This window comes from Cucurbita maxima, unplaced genomic scaffold (genome assembly GCF_002738345.1).
Source record: "Cucurbita maxima cultivar Rimu unplaced genomic scaffold, Cmax_1.0 Cma_Scf00008, whole genome shotgun sequence".
NCBI lineage: Eukaryota > Viridiplantae > Streptophyta > Magnoliopsida > Cucurbitales > Cucurbitaceae > Cucurbita > Cucurbita maxima.
Genome location: NW_019272024.1, coordinates 2,409,887 through 2,429,518, shown reverse-complemented (window position 1 = coordinate 2,429,518; position 19,632 = coordinate 2,409,887). Strand labels below are relative to the sequence as shown.

The 19,632-nt window shown below is 35.8% G+C and overlaps 3 protein-coding genes across 9 annotated transcripts in view; 2 read left to right on the top strand and 1 right to left on the bottom strand.

The window, feature by feature from the left end:
- Window positions 1-3,499: 3,499 nt before the first annotated feature.
- Window positions 3,500-8,411, bottom strand: LOC111482575 (reticulon-like protein B8). Of its 4 annotated transcripts, none has more exons than XM_023128402.1 (6): window positions 8,241-8,411; window positions 6,853-7,031; window positions 6,563-6,743; window positions 6,315-6,456; window positions 4,823-4,892; window positions 3,500-3,922 (listed from the first exon to the last, which is right to left on the bottom strand). In XM_023128402.1, exons 2-6 carry the CDS (start codon window positions 7,019-7,021, stop codon window positions 3,750-3,752), a joined length of 735 nt encoding a protein of 244 aa, XP_022984170.1. In that variant the 5' UTR covers window positions 7,022-7,031; window positions 8,241-8,411; the 3' UTR covers window positions 3,500-3,749. The 4 variants fall into 4 exon arrangements, with proteins under 4 accessions (XP_022984170.1, XP_022984169.1, XP_022984171.1 ...); XM_023128401.1 differs by lacking the exon at window positions 8,241-8,411 and adding an exon at window positions 8,068-8,200; XM_023128403.1 differs by lacking the exon at window positions 8,241-8,411 and adding an exon at window positions 8,036-8,199.
- Window positions 8,412-9,734: 1,323 nt separating this feature from the next.
- LOC111482574 (oxygen-evolving enhancer protein 2, chloroplastic) lies at window positions 9,735-12,980 on the top strand. Its single transcript, XM_023128400.1, has 4 exons — window positions 9,735-10,115; window positions 11,349-11,581; window positions 12,288-12,338; window positions 12,608-12,980. Exons 1-4 carry the CDS (start codon window positions 9,866-9,868, stop codon window positions 12,866-12,868), a joined length of 795 nt encoding a protein of 264 aa, XP_022984168.1. The 5' UTR covers window positions 9,735-9,865; the 3' UTR covers window positions 12,869-12,980.
- Window positions 12,981-14,649: 1,669 nt separating this feature from the next.
- Window positions 14,650-19,632, top strand: part of LOC111482572 (DExH-box ATP-dependent RNA helicase DExH6-like) — an 11,087-nt gene continuing 6,104 nt past the window's right edge. For 2 of the 4 annotated variants that reach the window (XM_023128395.1, XM_023128394.1), the window contains exons 1-9: window positions 14,650-14,896; window positions 15,185-15,275; window positions 15,511-15,796; window positions 15,967-16,041; window positions 16,232-16,276; window positions 16,819-16,909; window positions 17,031-17,089; window positions 17,471-17,617; window positions 19,370-19,422. In XM_023128395.1, coding sequence (XP_022984163.1) covers window positions 14,782-14,896; window positions 15,185-15,275; window positions 15,511-15,796; window positions 15,967-16,041; window positions 16,232-16,276; window positions 16,819-16,909; window positions 17,031-17,089; window positions 17,471-17,617; window positions 19,370-19,422 — 962 coding nt within the window. In that variant the 5' untranslated portion in view covers window positions 14,650-14,781. Of the gene's footprint in view, window positions 14,897-15,184; window positions 15,276-15,510; window positions 15,846-15,966; window positions 16,042-16,231; window positions 16,277-16,818; window positions 16,910-17,030; window positions 17,090-17,470; window positions 17,618-19,369; window positions 19,423-19,632 lie in introns of those variants that run through there. The other 2 variants (XM_023128396.1, XM_023128397.1) reach the window with 2 other exon arrangements.

Genomic DNA, 19,632 nt, shown 5'->3' with positions numbered 1-19,632 from the left:
GAATTAAATTATGTTTACTAATTATTTCATTATTATTGCTATTCTAGGTAAGTAAACCTGGCTGTTAACGTTTTTAATGATTAAAAAGATCATATAATTAACTAATAAACGTGGCAAATATTTAAATAAAATAAAATAAAATAATGGGGGGGTGGGGGCCAGGGGTACTAGTGGAAATAATTTTGTTGGACTTGGGTTGGTAGAATGAGACTTTTTCGGAAGTGGGGACCACCGTTTAGGGATTGGCTGACAAGAGAGAGAGTTCAAAAAGTTAGGTAGGGGATTGGAGGGCTTGAGGTTGCCACGTGGAAATACATTTACTTTTGTATGACGTCAGCTTTAAAAAAAAAAAACACTATTTCGGGTTGTTAGAAATTGGTAATTTTCTAAAATGATTTTCTCGTTGGGTCGGTGCAGTGGGCCACGATCTATTTATTTATTTATTTATTTAGTTATGTATTTTTTATTAATATTTTTATTTTCATCTAATTTTGAAATTTCTACGGAAATTAATTTTTTTTTTATTAAGATTAGGTTTAATTTTTAAAGAATTTAAAATTTAATTTGATTTGGATAATCTGATCCACCTGATTCACTCTATTCTATTTTAAAAAATTAAAAATATTTAACATTTTTAATGGAGGCTAGTGATATTTATAAATAAAAAAAAAAAAAATCATTTAATAACTATTTAGTTTTAATTTTAAATTTTTGAAATTGTGTTTATTTTTTTTACCATTTATTCAACCTCTTTTATTTTAGAAATATTTATAAAAAAATCACATGTCTAAGTCCATAAAAAAAAAAAAAAGCATTGCCACGTGTTACAAGTTTAATTTTTAATTATTATCCATTTTGAAAATGTCTCGCAATATCATTATTATATATATATATATATATAAGTTTATCCTATCAAGTTAATATTTATATTTAAAAAAATCCCTTTTGACAGTTGTAATTCTCTTTTCTACCGTCAAATTAACACGTGTAATCAATAAAACGCGTCATATACTAAAATAATCACGTGTGGAGTACATTATTTAATTATTAATTTAAATAATTATTTAAAACACTTTAAATTATATTAACACTTTCGTTGTCTTAAATCAACGTTTCTTTATTAGTTATTATAATTTTTTTTGTCCTTAAAGTTTAATATATTAATAATTTAGTATCTATACTTGAAGAAAAAAAAAATGTCGATTTTTATTATATAATTATTCGATTTATGTTATTTTTTATTGGTTTATCCGTTAATTTATAATTTTATTATATAATAATTTAGTATCTATACTTATAAGAAAAAAATGTTGATTTTTATTATATAATTATTCAATTTACGTTATTATCTGTTAAAAGAATAGGTAAATAATTATAAAGATTAATTTTTTTTAAACAACATTTGAATATGGTGGTCATTTTTTAAAGAATATTTAAATATGTAATTAACTATAAAGTTGAGCGTTCTTTTCTTTTAAAATATTTAAATGTGGGAATAATTATAAAGTTTAGCCCTTTTTTAAAAAAATATTAATATACAGATTAGGTTAAGATTATTGGAATATAATTTTTAAAGATAAAGTAAAGTAATGGCATTTATAAGTGGGGTGTCACATAGGGACCTTTCAATTTAAGTAGATATTATTAGTTTTTAAAAATATTAGGAAATTATCATATGATAAAATTTGAAAATCAGAACAAACATATAATAAAAGTTGATATTGACAAGTAATCAATTGGGTGTCAGTGGGAGGACCTTTCATTTATCTCAATTAATTTATAAAGTTTTCAAATAATATTTTAATATCTAAATTAATAAAAATATTATTGAATTCCACATTTTTGTATAAAAAAATATTTTTTAATTTTTTAAAAAATTTAAAAAATACTCTTAAATTTTCAAAAATATTCTTATCATTTATTTATTTATTATTATTATTATTATTTTTTTTTGTATTTTAAAATAGAAAAAAAAAACAACTTCAAACCTCTCAACTTTTTTAATAACGTCAAAAACACCTTTAAATTAAAAAAAAAATACTCTTGTTATTAGTACACCATTTTAGAAATATTAATAAATTTTTAAAAAACCACGTAAAAAAGTTTCGAGATAATCTAGTATCGATGGACAATAAAAAAATTATAATTTTTTTTTTATTTTTTAAATATGATAATGATATTTTTTTTTATTTTTTTTTTAAAGTTAAAGTTTATTACTGAAAACTTGGTAGAATCTAATTACATTATTTTTAGATTTTTTTAAAAGTTCAAAAATATTATTGAAACTTTATAAACTTTAAGTATATAAATTATTTTAACGATATAGTTTTTAAAATGAAATAAATGGTGACAACAACCTTAACCTTCTATACAAATGTAAATAACATTATACACGCTTTCAAAATTTCACACATAAACTAACACGTCAAATTTCATAATATATTTTAACAAAAACAAATATTCCAATTCCAAATGGTATTTTTGAAATAAACTCCAAAGTTGAAAGACGAAAATAAAATTTTTCAAAATTAACGTCAAAATTGTAACCTAAATTTAATAAAGATTTGCATGGTGTAAATGTGCACATAATAAGGCCACTTTATGGCACATAGCTTGGAAAGGACTTGTTTGGCATATACGCACCGTCCAATAAAGCCCTCTCTTTGCAGGACAGAGTCACGTGCTAGGTTAACATATTTGTAAGTAAAAGGTAACATATTTCTCATTTTAATAATTTGACTAAATTAATAAAAATAATTTTTAACCAGGTTTTAATAATATACCTATTATTTTTTTAAAATATTCCTACCTTTTTATTTAAAAATGTTCGGTTCTTTTTTTTTTAAAAAAAAAAATACTAAATTAGTATTATTATCCTTTGTCTTTATAAAAAAAAAAAAATTAAAATTATTTTTACTATCAATATATGATAAAATATTGTCTATTGAGAACGCGTAAATTAACTTCATATTTTTTAAGGTTATTTTAAAAATTTATGTGTATTTTTTTAAGATTTATGTAGGGTTGGATTTAAAAAAAATCAAAATTAGCCTAATAAATTAGGCTCCATGTGATCGTTTTTTGATGCGATTTGGGAACTATTTGAAAATTATTTAAACCATCCAAATTAATTGAATTTATATATTGTTAAAAAATTATTTAATAAATTAAATTTTAAATTTTGTGTTTAGTAAAAAAAAATTTTAATGGATGAATAATAATTTTGATTCTGGTAACTTCAACTATGGTTTATAATGGCAATATATAAAAAGAATTTTAAAAATTAAATTTTAATTTATAAATATATTTTTTTAAAACAATAAAATCTCTCGAGATCTTGATCCCATTCACAATGCATGTAGCGAAATGCTGGTTGAAGCCCTCGAACAGAAACCTATTGAACGAGAAAATGGATTTTTGTAGGATGTACGTTTGGCAAGAAAATATGAAGAAAACTGTTCTGCTATAGTTTAGTGGATAAGGTATCAATTATCGTTTGAGAGGTCAATGATTCCATCTCCGATCCAAACACGATTACTTGGGCCAAGGCTTTAATTCAAAAAACAGTCCATATGCTTGAGTCAAACACTTACAATAATGAAGCCAATGGCTGCAAAGATCAGTCAACGATGGTTCCTAGTTCAGCAGCAGACAGGCAAGCATAAACTTAAAAGGTTCGTTTCTATCATACACAGCCAAATACTTGCAAAAACTAGAGATGGTTTAGGCATTACTGAGTTGAAAATTATCTATTCATGCTTCTTTTCCGGTAATGGTCCTCCTCTGGGGATCTTGCTAAGGACACTGGAATCCAACTTCTGGAAGTGACCACAAAGCTGGTCAAAGACGTTGAATGAGAAGGTGTCGACTTCATCTTCGTATTTCTCGTACAGAATTGGAAGCGTATGGGCTGCAACGAAACCTGAACGTATTTGAAATGTGTTAGTAGTTGTGAAGATTGGTGGTTTAATAGGATAGGACTATCGTCTCGACCTACAACATTTCGTGTTTGAAAACAATTAGGCATAAGGAATATCCAACTTTCCATGGGATGTACAATGTAGCTATCCTATATTTTACCTGACGAAAAGAAATAACTAAAGTTCTGCGTGAGATCCCACATCGGTTGGGGAGAAGAACGAAACATTCTTTATAAAAGTGTGGAAACCTCTCTCTAGCATACGCATTTTAAAAACCTTGAGGGGAAGCCCAAAAAGGACCATATTTGCTAGCAGTGGGCTTGGGCCGTTACAAATGGTATCAAAGCTACAAATCGGGCGATGTGCCAGCAAGAAAGCAGAGCCCCAAAGGGGGTGGACACAAGGCGGTGTGCCAACAAGGACGCTGGGCCCTGAAGGGGGGTGGATTGGGGGGTCCCACATTGATTGGAGAAGGGAACAATTGCTAGCAAGGACGCTAGGCCCCAAAGATGGGTGGATTGTGAGATCCCACATCGGTTGGGGAGAAGAACGAAACATTTTTTATAAGGGTGTGGAAACCTCTCTAGCAGACGCAGTTTAAAAAACTTGAGGGGAAGCCCGAAAAGAGAACTCTAAAGAATACAATATCTACTAGCGGTGGGCTTGGACCGTTCCAGTCTGGGTCAGGTTACACTCATCTCAACTAGTTTCACTTGACCATATAATCCTACAACATTTGGTAAGTAAGCAGCCATCATAGTCTGAAACAGATATCTGCAGGTCATCCCCTCCAGGACTGTAGATTAATATTTTGACAACCCATAATGAATCCTACTGGTCATAAGTAAATAATATCATCAAAGATGTAAATGTTTTGAGATGCTGAATCTGAAGCCACTTACCAACATACAAGACAGTAATGAAATTGGACCAGCTACTAATCACAGCACCAGCCCACAAGCTTACTACAGCCTGAAAACATATTCACATTAAAGAAGCATCTACAAGAAAATCAAAACAGCAATCTAACAAAGTTCCTAGAGTGTTATAATCAAAGAAACTCCATCCAATATCGCAGATTCTTGCAAAACTAAGCCAGCATACTTATATGTCCCATGTTTTGGTGTTCATATTTTCAACTAACATATTAGTTGCATATATCATTTCCTGAATCAGCAGCTAGTTCAGGAAAGATAGAGTGGCCTTTTCAAATGGCTTGTGAGATTCCACATCGGTTGGAGGGAACGAATCATTTCTTATAAGAGTGTAAAAACCTCTCCTTAGTAGATGTGTTTTACAACTGTGAGACTGACGGTGATACGTAACGAGCTAAAGCGGAAAATATCTATTAGGGGTGGGTTTGGGCTGTTACAAAATGGTATTAGAGCTAGACATCGAGCAATGTGCCAGCGAGGACGCTGGACCCCAAAAGGGGATTGTGAGATCCCACATTGATTGGAGAGTGGAACGACGCATTCCTTATAAGGGTATGGAAACATCTCCCTAATAGACGCGTTTTAAAATCGTGAGGCGGACAGTGATAAACAACGGACTAAAGTGGACAATATCTGCTAGCGGTGGGTGTCTGTCTTCTTTTCTTTTACCACTCATGTCTATTGTTGATAATGGCATTCATTGATTCAGATAGTTCATGGTTTTAAGCTGATCCCCTTTAGAATGCTACCATCAGTGTTTCCAAGGCAACCTCAGGCATGCACCTAAGGTGAGAGGTGAGGGGAGCTATGAGTTTAAGATCAATAACAGAAAGTTGATGCTCGTATTTATTCAATTTCAAGGTCTTGAACTGAAATACTCATATATGAATGTCTAGTGCAGAGAATACTAATGTGAGATCCCACATCGGTCGGAGAGGAGAACAAAACATTCTTTATAAGGGTGTGAAAACCTATCTCTAACAGGCGAGTTTTAAATCTTGAGGGGAAGCTCGGAAAGAAAAACTCAAAAATGACAATATTTGCTAATGGTGAGCTTGGACAGTTATAAATGGTATCAGAGCTAGACACCGGGCGGTGTGCCAACAAGGTGACTGAGCCCCAAAGGGGGGTGGACACCAAGCGGTGTTCCAGCAAGGATGTGGGGCCATGAAGGGAGGTGGATTGTGAGATCTACATCGATTGGAGAGGAGAACAAGTGTTAGCGAGGACGCTAGGCCTCGAGGGGGGTGGATTGTGAGATCCCACATCGGTTGGAAAGAGGAACAGAACATTCTTTACAAGAGTGTGGAAACCTCTCCCTAGCAACCTTGAAGGGAAGCCCAGAAGGGAAAGCTCAAAGAGAACAATATCGGTAAGCGGTAAGCTTGGGCTGTTAGAACTAATGATCTTTAGAAATGCACAAAATTGCAAAACTAGTACATAAAATATGATAGCATACCCCAAGGAATTGTTTCAAATCTCCATTACAAGCAATATCTTGGAGAAAATGAAGAGCTCGGTTAACCTCGGCACCGAATGAGACGGCAATTTCGACAAATAGTTCCTCAGGAAGATCGAGGTGAGGAACGTTAGACGATGTTCTGCAAGTGCACGAAGTATGTTACAGAATGCATCAGCATTTGTTAAACCAGAAAATGCATTGAAGTCAATGGGAAATAATGGCATAAACGTCTATTTTCCAATCACCTGTCCAGAAATCCTGAGGTATTTGTCCAAATAAACTGAAACAACATACCAAGAACCAGAGCAAAGCAAACAATAGTCAAGAGGTGGTAACTTAGCCATTCAAACAGTATCCAAATAATAGTTGCACCAGTCAAAACACTGGCTGAGATTTTCTTGTTCTTCCATAGCAGCACATCAGCAGCTACAAATATTTGATCAGCAGAGAAATCAAAATGAAGTAATATGATTCATGACATGAAAAAGGTTATAGAAGATGAAAAAAAACTAAGAACATATAAATAAGGATATACATTTTCCGCCCCCGAGAAGATGGTGAACGGACTTTTTTCGTCCAAATATCCGCTTGTTCTGACCAGTCACTGAACTCAATAACGATACTGATTCTGCCTTATGACCACGTTCAGCAGGAGCTTCAGAAAAATTCTGAGGAACATCCTTAGCAAGTACATTCTCAGACATCGTTCTTGTGCTTCAAAGAAGAAATAACAAGCAAAAGAAGCCAAAGTTAAGGACTGAGCTGTTATTCACCAAGAAGGCAGATTGATAAAAATATAAACAAGCACAAAATAAGAACAATAATAGTCAATAGGATGCATGAGATTAATCATATGAGTAAAGAAGCAAATCAAGGTCCAAGCTCCTTGCCAAAACTTTCCACTCAAAAAAAGCATAAGTCGATCTATAACAGTCATATCTGCTAGCGATGGCTTTGGATTGTTACAAATGGAATCAGAGCTAGACACTGGGCGAGGTGCCAGCGAAGAAAGGGGTGGACACAAGGCAGTGTGCCGACAAGAATGCTAGACTCCGAAGAGGGATGGATTGAGGGGTCCCACATCCTGACGACTGATAACATGAATGATTCAGAGAGGGTTGAGTGCTCAGTTGCCTCCCGTTCATAGTTTTGCTACAGATGATACGATTGAAGAAGGAAATGAGTGTTAGTGAGGACGTTGTGTCCCGGAGGGGATGGATTGTAAGATCCCACATTGGTTGGGGAGGAGAACGAAACATTCTTCATAAGGGTGTGGAAACCTCTCCCTAGCATACGCGTTTTAAAAACCGTTAGGAAAAGTAAACCAGGGAAAGCCTAATGAGGAGGGCAATATCGGCTAGCCCAGAGCATCCAACATTTTAATCCACACCCAGGAGGAGGATACCAAGTCAAGATCAAAAACAATCCAAATCTCATTTAAGCATCAAAATCTTCAGATTCATCCAAATATTCAGCGTGGTAATGCAAGATAAAACGAAATAGAATCTTCAAGAGACAGAGGAGGATGAAACAATATGTAAGAGATTAACAGGATGCTACCAAGATTACATCAGAAGTAAACAAAAAGAGAAAGATCAAATCTACAACAACTATGAAGTAAAACAGAGCTAGCAGCATTTAACCCCATTTAAGCATCAAACAAACAAATTAAAAGATGGAATCATCCTGAAAAAGAAGCAAAACAAGCAGAAAATCATCAAAATCTAAAATGGAACTCAAGAACACAAACCAAGAGCAGGAAATTAATGGGTCCTCGAGGAAGAAACAGAAGAACAGATAGATGAAAGTGGGTTCTGAAAAAACTCCGTGAAGTACTACAAAAAAACGAGTGATAAAAACCGTAGACGATGAGAGAAGTAAAAAGTTACGGGATTCCAAGAACATCAACGGGAAATGACTTACTGAAATTATTAGCGGGCCACCACCGACCCAGGTACGAAAATTCCGAGTGGGTCGCATTGAATTTTGCATGTTGACGGAAGCCAATCGCGAATGCCTTTTGGTCAGCTGTGATTCTTTTATCGGAAAGAAATAAGATCATCAGCTGACTAGGAACGAAACGGAGAGAGGATCTATAAGAATACCTAATTTCTTGAATTTGCCCCTTTGGACAATCAAATGATTGCTCCTTCTGTTACACGCGATCTAGTCTTAACTTGAGATTTTACTTTGGCAATTTATTTGGTACGATGTGGCATAAATTTGTTTGCCACTTGAAGTCGAGAATAAGTTAAATATTTAAATAGATAAATGTAGAAAATATAAAAATCAATTATCTCTAGGTTATTTTTCGCATATTTATTTTCTTCTAACAACTTCCCGTCAAATGATTTCCTCTTAGAAAAAGATTCCAGTTGTCGATTATTTTGTTGATTGTCGAAAAATAACAAGTGGTATCAAAGTCGGGTTGAAGCCATCGGTGATATATCATTTCGGAAGAGCCAATCTTATCCATAGTAAAATTGAATAGCTCAAGTGGTTAGGAGTCGATCTAACAACACACAGGTCTCAAGTTTGAGTGGAAGAAAATGCAAAGAGCGAAAATACACACATCGTGGGATCCATCCCGAGTAGGCTCTTTCATGGTGACTGCATCAGTCCTACCTGACGTACCTAATTCCGATCTCAAATCCACGGAGATAATTGGCGACGGCTCCATCGTCGAGATTGAAGGGCACGGAACCATCCTATTTGTCGGCAAGCGAGGCAAGCACCAGCTCAAGGCTAATATTGTGAGTCTGGGTCAACTCGATAAGGCCAGCTGCCACATTTTGGCCTCTATTTCATCCCGAGGCTCAAGGGGTGAAAGAGGCGAGAAGCAAGAACACCGATGATGGGTCCTCAACACAGGGCAACAGACCATATGACCATAAACTTTTTTGTTTGACTATTTGACAAACACGTCGATTATCCTTGCTGATTGTCGAAAAACAACATTTAGTACTCAATGGCGCGTTCATACGATTCAAAGAAAATTAAGTTAACAATTAATTTTCATATAATTGATCGATTTTATGTTAAAATTGGGCCTCATCTTGACGTGTGACTTGATGAAATATGTAACGAGATTAGTCAAATAATAATAATTTTTATGCAACAAATATATCCAATATATTTTAAATATTTTTAAATAGAATGTCTATATATTTTTATATAAAAAAATCAATAATAAATTAACGGGAAATGGATTAAAATATCAAATAAAAAAGATCCACCAATAAGAGCATGACATGTGTACAAAGATCTTCCAAAAATGAGTTGAGTGGAGTGAGAGGAGATTCTCAAATATTGCTGACTGTGCAGCAGAAATGTACAGTTGGCACCAATCATAACCTCTAAATCCTTATCCAAAAATCAATAATCTCATCCCTTCCTCTTCTTCTTCTTCCCCGCAATCCAAACGCCGACCATTTTCCTCCACACAAACCCAAAACTCACATAAACAGCAACAAAAATCTCACGAACTCCACACATTATTCTATACCCACTTCCAAATCCCCCTTCTCATTCACTTACAGCCTCCAACAATGGCTTCCACCTCCTGTTTCCTCCACCACCACGCCCTCACCGCCTCCTCCGCAAGATCGTCGTCCTCCCCACGCCAGGTGGCTCCGCTCAAGCCTGCGCAGCTGCTTGTCTGCCGTGCCCAGAAGCAGCAGCCCGTTCTGGAGGAGGACGGCGGCGTTGTCTCTCGCCGATTGGCTCTCACTGTCCTCATTGGCGCCGCTGCTCTTGCCTCCAAGGTTTCTCCGGCTGATGCTGCTTATGGAGAAGCTGGTAATTGGATTCATCCACTTGGGAATTTGAATAATCATCTTCTGGAATTCATTTCAGTAATTTGTCAGCTTTGTTTGCTCTGTTTTAGCTGAATTTTAGTGCAATTCTTATCTTGAGATCTCATTCGTTAACTAGTTTATGTTAGGAATCACAGACTCTCCTATGATCATCCCCTAAATTAGTCAATTTTGGATTTCCCTCCCAACAATCCTCCTCTACCATAGAGCCTTTCCTGAGGCCTATAGAGCTCTTTAATAGCCTCCCTTCTCTGAATTGAGGCTCGACTCCTTTCTCTGGAGTCCTCGAACAAAATACACCATTTGTTCGATACTTGAGTCACTTTTGACTACACCTTCAAGACTCACAACTTCTTTGCTCGACATTTGAGGATTCTATTGACATGGCTAAGTCAAGGGTATGACTCTGATACCATGTTAGAAATCACGACTCTCCACAATGGAATGATATTGTCCACTTTGAGCATAAACTCTCGTGACTTTGAACAAAGTACATCATAGAGTCTCTCCTGAAACCTATGGAGCCCTCAAACAGCCTCCCTTTAATCGAGGCTCGACTTCTTTCTCTGGAGTCCTAGAACAAAATATACCCTTTATTCGACACGTGAGTCACTTTTGACTATACCTTCGAGACTCACAATTTCTTTGTTTGACATTTGAGAATTTTATTGACATGACTAAGTTAAGGGTAGGGCTCTGATACCATGTTAGAAATTACGACTCTCCACAATGGTATGATATTGTTCACTTTGAGCATAAGCTCTTGTGACTTTGAACAAAGTACATCATAGTGTCTCTCCTAAGGCTTATGGAGCCTTCAAACAGCCTCCTCTTAATCAAGTTTCGACTCCTTTCTCTGGAGCCCTCGAATAAAGTACACGTTTTGTTCGACACGTGAGTCACTTTTGACTATACCTTCGAGGCTCACAATTTATTTGTTTGACATAAAGGATTCTATTGACATGTCTAAGTTAAGGGCACGACTTTGATACCATGTCAGAAATGACGACTCTTCACAATGGCATGATATTGTCCACTTTGAGCATAAGCTCTTATCGCTTTGCTTTGGACTTCCCGAAAGGCCTCGTACCATTCCGGAACGCTAGTAGCAACATTGTTTTGTAAGCGTTTGATTGTTTAGTATCTATATAGGCTGCTTTATAGTATAGTCTGTTTGTAATGGAAGCGTGGTTTTTGATTGATATTAAAATTGCAGCCAATGTGTTTGGAAAGCCAAAGAGCAACACAGATTACTTGCCATACAATGGAGATGGATTCAAGCTTTCAATTCCTTCCAAGTGGAATCCAAGCAAAGAAAGGGAATTCCCAGGCCAAGTTCTTAGATATGAAGACAACTTTGATTCCAACAGCAATCTTAGCGTAATTATCAACCCAACCGACAAGAAATCCATCAAAGATTATGGCTCCCCAGAAGAATTCCTTGCCCAGGTAACAATCTCCCTCCCGGGTCTCTCAACTCTCTTGTCCGCTTTGGTTCGTTACTTATCGTCGTTAGTTTCACAGTTTTAAAACACGTCTGTTATGGAGAGGGTCTAACCCTATTCTGACCAAACTTTGATATCATTTGTAACCGGTCAAACCCACCGCTAACAGATATTGTCTGATTTTGCTCGTTATGTATCGTCTTGTGGTCTGCCTCATGATTTTAATACGCGTCTACGGGCCAAAGTGGACAATATCTACTAGCGGTGGGCTTAGACTATTACAAATGGTATCATAGTTAGACACAGGGCAGTGTGCCAACGAGGACAATGGGCTCCTAAGGGGTAGATTGTGAGATCTCATGTTGGTTGGAGAGGAGAACAAAACATTTCTTATAAGGGTGTGGAAACCTCTCCCTAGTAGATGTGTTTTAGAACCGTGAGGCAAACGGTGATATGTAATGGGTCAAAGCAGACAATATCTACCAGCAATGGCTTGAGTTGTTACGCTTCAAGCCGATTACATGTTAGCGTATGTTTGAGAAGTGATTTTGAAATTGTTGAAATATCTTTATTACGTTTGAAATCACTTTGAAAATCGCGTTTGAAAACGTTATACAGCTGTCGGAGTATGTTAATGTTAACTTCATGTCAGATTTGGTTGAAACTAGAAAAGAAGATTCAATTGACATGCTTCAATTTGGCCTTCGCAGGTTGACTTTTTGCTGGGGAAACAAGCCTACTTTGGAAAGACTGCCTCTGAGGTAAGTTCCCATAATAGAGTTGAAAAAATGATTCATTCTCATTACAACCAATACAAACATAAACAGGAACATGTTCTGTTCTGTTTTCCGACACAATCCTCAACCCATTCTGTTCTGTCTCATAAAAACTGAAAACGAAATCGTTATCAAATAAGACCTATAATTTTCATTTGAGGCTCGACTTCAATAGCCATTCTTTTGTGGGTTGTTCGAGTAACATCTTACATGAACGATCCGATTTTCCTCATTAAAATCTTGATATTGATCAGGGTGGGTTCGACCCGGACGCAGTGGCAACAGCGAACGTATTGGAGAGCTCGGTGTCGGAAGTTGGAGGACAACCATACTACTTCTTGTCAGTGTTGACAAGAACTGCAGATGGAGATGAGGGTGGGAAGCACCAGCTGATCACAGCGACTGTGAAGGATGGAAAGCTTTACATCTGCAAGGCACAAGCGGGAGACAAGAGGTGGTTTAAAGGAGCAAGGAAGTTTGTGGAGGGTGCTGCCGCTTCTTTCAGTGTTGCTTAACAATGTTGATTAGTACTGTGTGTAAGAGCGAGAGAGAGGCGTTTGTTGTATATTTTGGAGAACACTACCTTAGCCAATGAAAGGGATTGCCAAAATCCACCGTTAGTAGGTATTGTCCTCTTTAAACTTTTCCTTATGGACTTCTACGCGTTAGGTAGAGGTTTCCACATCATTATAAAAAAATGTCATTCCCCTCTTCCACCGATGTGAGACTTCACAATCCACCTCCTTCGAGCTCCAACGCCCTCGATATCACTCGGTCCCCTCTTCAATCGATGTGGGATCTCACAATTCTTCCCCCTTTGGAGCTCAGCGTCCATCGTCTATTATTCTTTCTAATCAATGTGAGATCTCACAATCCACCTCTCTTTAGGACTCAGCGTCCATCATCCATTCTTTTCTCTAATTTATGTGAGATCTCACAATCCACCTTCCTTTAGGTGATATGAACTAAAAGACATCAATCATACAATATACTTCAATGAAGATGTGAAGAAAAGGTTGTCAAAATTATCAAAAGATGTTTCAATTCATGCCACATTGAAGAAGAATGAAGTTTGATTGTTATAAATTTTGGGTGAGTTACAATTTAGAGTTATTGTATTTCATTTATGTATTTTAAGACTTTATTTACTCGTTACAATTACATAATGGTCAATTATGGTCATTAAGTATGAATGTTACCACTCTTGGAATGACTTCCGTAGTTTCATTTTGAGGCTATATAAAGCCATGTATGTTGTATGTGTAAGGGACTTGAAAAATATAGTAAAAAGAAGCATTTGTGCTCTTCTTTAGCCAATGACTAAGTTTCTTTGCAATTCTATGTAGTTTAGGTTGCATGTAGAATCATTCAAGCTCGACATGATCAATCTTGCTTGTGGAGTGATTCGAATCTCAAACAATGTTCTTACCTTGAGATATTCGATCAACAAGGTAATCCAAATCTTACTCCCCTTGTAGTGGTTCCTTTTCTTATCATTAGGACTCAGTGTCCATCATCCATTCTTCTCTCTAATTGATGTAAAATCTCACAATCCACCTCCCTTTGGGACTCAGCGTCCTCACCGACACATCGGCTAGTGTCTGTCTCTATACCATTGTAACGACCCAAGTCCATCGATAGCGAATATTATTCTTTTTAGATTTTTCCTTATGAGCTTCCCCTCAAAGTTTTAAAACGATTATAGTAGGGAGAAGTTTCTACACACCCTTGTAAGGAATGGTTCATTCCCCTCTCGAACCAATGTGGGATCTCACACAAGTAGAAGAGGACGTGAATGAATTGGCGCCACATTTGGATGAGAGAAGACCGAGAAACTACCTAAACATGTTTTGGATAAGCTTAAAGTGATCGATAGTTGTTACATACGACTATTAGGTATACATTTCTTTATAATAGTCGCACTAAATAAAATCTTAAAAAGAATACGTGCTTAGATGAGTGGTCGAAAGTCGATCATTCAATATTTTACGGTGATGTATTAAAATAATTAAATATACCAATGAAAAAAAATTTGATTAAGAAAATTTCAACACTAATTTTTTTTTAATAGCAAAACTAGCAAAAATTTCAACCCATTAAAAGGTAAAAATATTAAAATTTAAAAAGATTTAAAGACGAAAATGAACATTTACATCATTTTATTATTCACTTCCGAGATGTGAGGAGTCCCGAAACGTTTGGGCCTGCAGCCCGGTACAGTGCATCAGTTCAACAATGGCCCATTACAGATGCAGAGAGATCAAGAGGAAAGAAGAAGTTTTACGTTAATGACAGCCGAAGGAAAATCAGGCGCCAAATACGTTAGGGCTTTAGAGCACTGCCGTCTCTTGTTCTTTTTTAGTTTTCTTGAAGGAAAAAAGCTACTGAAACCAGTTGGAGGAAGGAAGAAGCTACAGGTTGAAAAGTAATGGTGAAGAAGAAGCCAAAGAACGGAGGGCAAAAGCCGAAGTTCACGGCAGTTGAAAATGTCGGCAGTGCAATAGAAAAGGCACTCAGACGATTTTCATCGTCAAACGACGAAGGTAAATTGGAAAAGAAAATGGATTTTTTCAGTTGTTTTTCTGTCACATTCCAATGAAATTGAGAAATAGTTTCTGGGTTTTAATGGGTCTTGTGATATTTGGCTGCTCGGTGATTGCTTCTTCGACATATTAATGCACATTGGCTTTGTCTGCACCAACTCAAAGTAAACAAACTACCAAAATGCTCTCAAACCCTTCTACTGAAATCACAGGAAAAAAAAAGAAGTTGTTCAATGAGTCTGCCATTATCTGTTGTTTAATTAGCAAGTATTTGGATGTTTCATGCAGTTTTCACTTTCAACGCTGATGATTTGAAGCGTGGACATTATCTTGTTCATCGAATCTGCCAGGAAATGCATATGATATCAAAGAGTTCTGGGTAAGTTTCAATTAGCAATGTCTCCCCTGAGTTAAGAAGGCATCTAGTCATATATAGCCATGTAGGTACCTTCATGTTTTTGAAAGGAAAATTTTCCCATGTTTGAGCGGCATCTAGTCTCATGTATTGGTAACTTCCATATTCTTGGAATGAAGGTTTTTCTGTTCCTCTAGAATTTATTTGGCCCCTGGAATGTTTTGCTTTCAGTTTCTCATTTGCTCAACGCTTTTTGTAGGCATGGAGACCAACTACGTATTTCTGTATATAAATCCAAACCGCAAATTGACACCATGAAATTTTCTGAAAAGTCCAAAAATGTTTTCGACGATTTATTTAGTACGTATCCTCCTGTTGATGAAGAATCGGGCGAGGCAACGACTGGGGAACACAAAAAAAAGGCGGATAAACAAAGGCGAAAGAAAGATGACATTTTGTTTAGGCCGTCTATGAGCAAGGAAGAGATAATGAAGAAATGGGAATCCTATACTGATAGAGTGAAGAGTGTCGCTAATCTGAAAAAGGTTTCTTTGAGTACATGAACAAAAACGATGAAGTTTCTGGTTTTATGCTGTACCTTCATATCTCTTTCTCTTAGTTTGTATCGAATAGGAAATACGCCTGAAGTTTATAAGCTTATCATCTTATCACCAAGGTAACTGAAAGTGAACTATTGGTATATTTTGTTTTGTAGATCACAGAAGAGAGATCTAAGCTTCCAATTGCATCCTTTCAAGATGTCATTACTTCAGCAGTTAAATCTCACCAGGTTGCTTCCGTTTCTTCTGCCTGGTATTCAAATTTACATATCATCTTTCAACCACCTAAAAGACTTCATTATTTTTATGCATGTTTTACATAGTTTTTCGGAGGTAGTGTTGGTTGGTCTCTGACTTCCTCATCTTAATTGATGCATCAATTTCTATCCAAATAACTGTTTAATCATTGGCTTTAAGCAGGTCGTTATCATAACTGGTGAGACTGGGTGTGGAAAGACAACACAGGTTATTCATTCTCTCTTTATGATTCCTAATTTTTCTACTTATTTATTTCCCCTTTGAATTCATTATTTCTTGCTTGCCTAATGCTTTGTTTTGGCTGCAATGAATTTGTTCGAATAAGAATATTCACAACTTGATTTGGGGTTTTAGCATTTGCGAACTAGGGGTTTGCATATCCAAATCGTTTATGAAGGTTCTTAGATTCAACTGGCTAGGGTTACCATATCTGAGTATCCATGTGTTCTATAGTATTACTTGGTCCTCCACAAAGTAGCAGCTGGCACGTATATACCCTGCTGATTTTGCTTTGCATTTTGAATGTGGATAGTGAGAGGAAAAATATGACAATCATCACTAGGTCGTTTTTCTTTCATGGAATGACACCAGCTTGATGATTTTTCATGTTCTGATTTACACTACTTCCTTAAGAGATCTTTTTTTTTACCTTCAATTTCATTTACATGTACTTACATATATATGAAAGTTAAATAAATTTAAAAAAATCGTTGCATTCTATATAATTATTTTGGTAAAATATGTTATAGGTCCCTCAGTTTCTTTTGGATTATATGTGGGGTAAGGGAGAAGCATGTAAGATAGTCTGTACCCATCCTCGACAAATATCCGCTATGTCAGGTTTGTTCTATTTATTACCTTTCTGGCCTATCCTTTTCTTTTTAAAATTATGGTGTTTACTTAGTTTACTATTATTAGTCATTTTACTTCCATTTTCTTTGAATTTGTTGCCTTGTTTTAGTTGCTGAGCGAATCTCCTATGAAAGAGGAGAAAATGTTGGAAGTGATATTGGATATAAGGTATTCTTCTGCCGGTAGTTTATGCAAAATGATATCTAATTAGCTTTCTTGTATAGATCTTTATTATCCTTTAGAGTTTCAATGAGGGGATCTGTTTTGGTCATGATCTTGAAGTAACTGATGTTTATGATGAAAATAGAATTGGACTTCATCAATTTAATCGCTTTGTTCTTGGTGCTTGTATGATCTGCATGCGTGTATGTACCTGTTGTTTGGAGTTCAGCTGGATTGGAATTGTGAAAGTTTCTTATTTTATAGCTTATTTCGAGAATTTGTACGATGGGAATTATTTCTTATGGAGATGTATATAACCTTTAGTTAATTTTGCTTTCATAAACATTATATTAGCTGATGTTTTCCCCCCTTCTTTTGTAATGGAAGACATGGCTGGATAGGCATGGTGGCAGGCACTCGTCAGTCATACTCTGCACATCTCGTAGTCTTTTAAGGGTGCTGATTCCAGAAGGGTTGGAAGCTTCAGAAAGGAGGAGGAAAAAAGTTCTATCTAACTTAACTCATATTATTGTGGTATATATTCTATTTCTTGCTTTCGTATGCTTTAGAAAGTTGCCAAAAAAAAAAAAAAAAAAAAAAAAAAATCTTCTTTGTTTCAGCTGTCTTGAAAACTTTGGTTCTTTTTTTTTTCCCTATTGAAATCAACCTTGAAAAAAATTCCGACTATACATGCCCTAAATTTATCCAAAAGGCAACTACCTGAAAGGATTTCAGGGAGTTAATCTGTAATGTCATTAGTTGGTATCAAGGGATGCCAAATTTCTGCAAAATAAAAGACCTCCTCTTTGCCACAAAGTCACAATGGATAAAGGGGCTGCTCTGAGTCTTCTCATTCTTGCAACACAAGCAGCAAACTTGAGGGAGACAGGGAGAAGCAAGGCTTCCAACTCATTAGTCTATTAGGGGTGTTTAGGCTTCGATAAGTAAATTTGATCTTCTTGTGTACCTTTTTTATCAAACCAGATTTATTTAGCAACTGTATTTGTCAGTCTGAAATACGTAAATAAAAAAGAGGAGCCTGATGTTTCAAGTGTCTGAACCACACCATCCTCAATCACTGAAGGTCCAGTGTTCTTCTATCTCTCGAGTCTTGTCCCACGATCAAATTTTGTTCTTGGTTTTTAAAATTCCAACCATCTCTGATGAGCCAACCATTTTTTTCGGTAAGAAACCAAGCTTTTGTTAAAAGAATATAGATGGGCATGCAAAAAACAAGCCTTAGAAAAATGGAGACCAGAAAACTAAAGAAAGAGACTCCCAGCCAACCGAATCGAACTAAGATCATGATTACCAAAAGACCTAGATGGAAGCTCACATGGAGGCCTTGAATCTCACCACCTCCTAAACCCCATCTCCCAATCTTTTTACTTCTTTAAAATTCCATTGTTTCTATCGAGCTAAGCTCCCCACAAAATAGCCAAAAAAAAAAAAACTAGCGTGCCACATAAATATTGGCTTCTATTGAAAAGGTGAGCTCGAAAGCTCCTCTTCAATCTCTTTGGCATAGTTGGTTGGAGACGTTCAAACAAACGTCTACAAACAAACTAATAGTGCTACAACTAATAATCCAAATCCTCGGACAAACGTCTAGAAAGAATGCACCAATGAAACAAAATAGGGGGAGAGTGTTTTAACATGGTATAAAGTGTTAACTCTCTCATGTAAAACCGCCCCGACAAGAAACTAACCTGCCTAAGAATTTTAATTCCTGATGGAGGTGAAAACAAAGATGGTTTGAGGCATAAAAGGTATAGACATCACACAAAAGAAGGATCTATGAGTGAAACCCCTTTGAGCCAACCGTTTTAGTCCATAGCATAGTTGCTTCTGTAGCTTTCCTTACAAAACATTTCTTTTTCATGAAATTCCTAAGCCATTTGAGAACAGACCCAGTCCATTTCAAGGGGCCATCAAAAGATATATACAAAAATTTACATGAAAGTGCTTCTGAAAAATCACATGAACGTGGCCCAATATTTGGTTACAAATAGAACAAAATACACTCTAAAAAGTTCAGTAGTAAAAGCTTAAAAGGGAGACGTTAGATCTAACTATTCTCCATGCCTGTTCAACCTGTTTCGATTTCCTATCCAAAAGAGACTTTTTATTCCTCAGCGTTGCAAAAAAATGAAAATAAATAAAAATCAACTTCCTATAGTATTGTCTCTATACTAGTTAATGTTGCAATATTACACGTTTCTCCATCTTTGCATTGTGAATACATGTCTTTTTGGCCTTATATTAATCTTACTTCTACGTTTGTAGGATGAAGTTCATGAAAGGGACTGCTGCACTGACTTCATTTTAACAATTTTGAGGTAAACTTGCGTTGAGTCTCTCATATGCATGACTTATTTATTACTTATCTCTGTTTCCACGTAGAAACTAAAATTTGTCAGTTATTCTGAATTAATTTTTTTTGTAAGAAATGGAAAGAAGATGATAAATATTGTCAAACAATTCCTGCTCTCATCCTTACCAAAGGAGATAAACCAAAAAAAAAAAAAAAAAAAAAAAAAAAAAAAAAA

Excerpts from the sequence above, each read along its gene's own strand:
- LOC111482574 (XM_023128400.1), top strand. The coding sequence starts at position 9,866 with ATGGCTTCCACCTCCTGTTTCCTCCACCACCACGCCCTCACCGCCTCC. Across the intron at positions 10,116-11,348 it reads TGCTGCTTATGGAGAAGCTG|CCAATGTGTTTGGAAAGCCA; the intron begins GTAATTGGATTC and ends TTAAAATTGCAG. Across the intron at positions 11,582-12,287 it reads CAGAAGAATTCCTTGCCCAG|GTTGACTTTTTGCTGGGGAA; the intron begins GTAACAATCTCC and ends TGGCCTTCGCAG.
- LOC111482575 (XM_023128402.1), bottom strand. The coding sequence starts at position 7,021 with ATGTCTGAGAATGTACTTGCTAAGGATGTTCCTCAGAATTTTTCTGAA. Across the intron at positions 6,457-6,562 it reads ACCTCAGGATTTCTGGACAG|AACATCGTCTAACGTTCCTC; the intron begins GTGATTGGAAAA and ends GTGCACTTGCAG. Across the intron at positions 4,893-6,314 it reads ATTTGAAACAATTCCTTGGG|GCTGTAGTAAGCTTGTGGGC; the intron begins GTATGCTATCAT and ends ATATGTTTTCAG.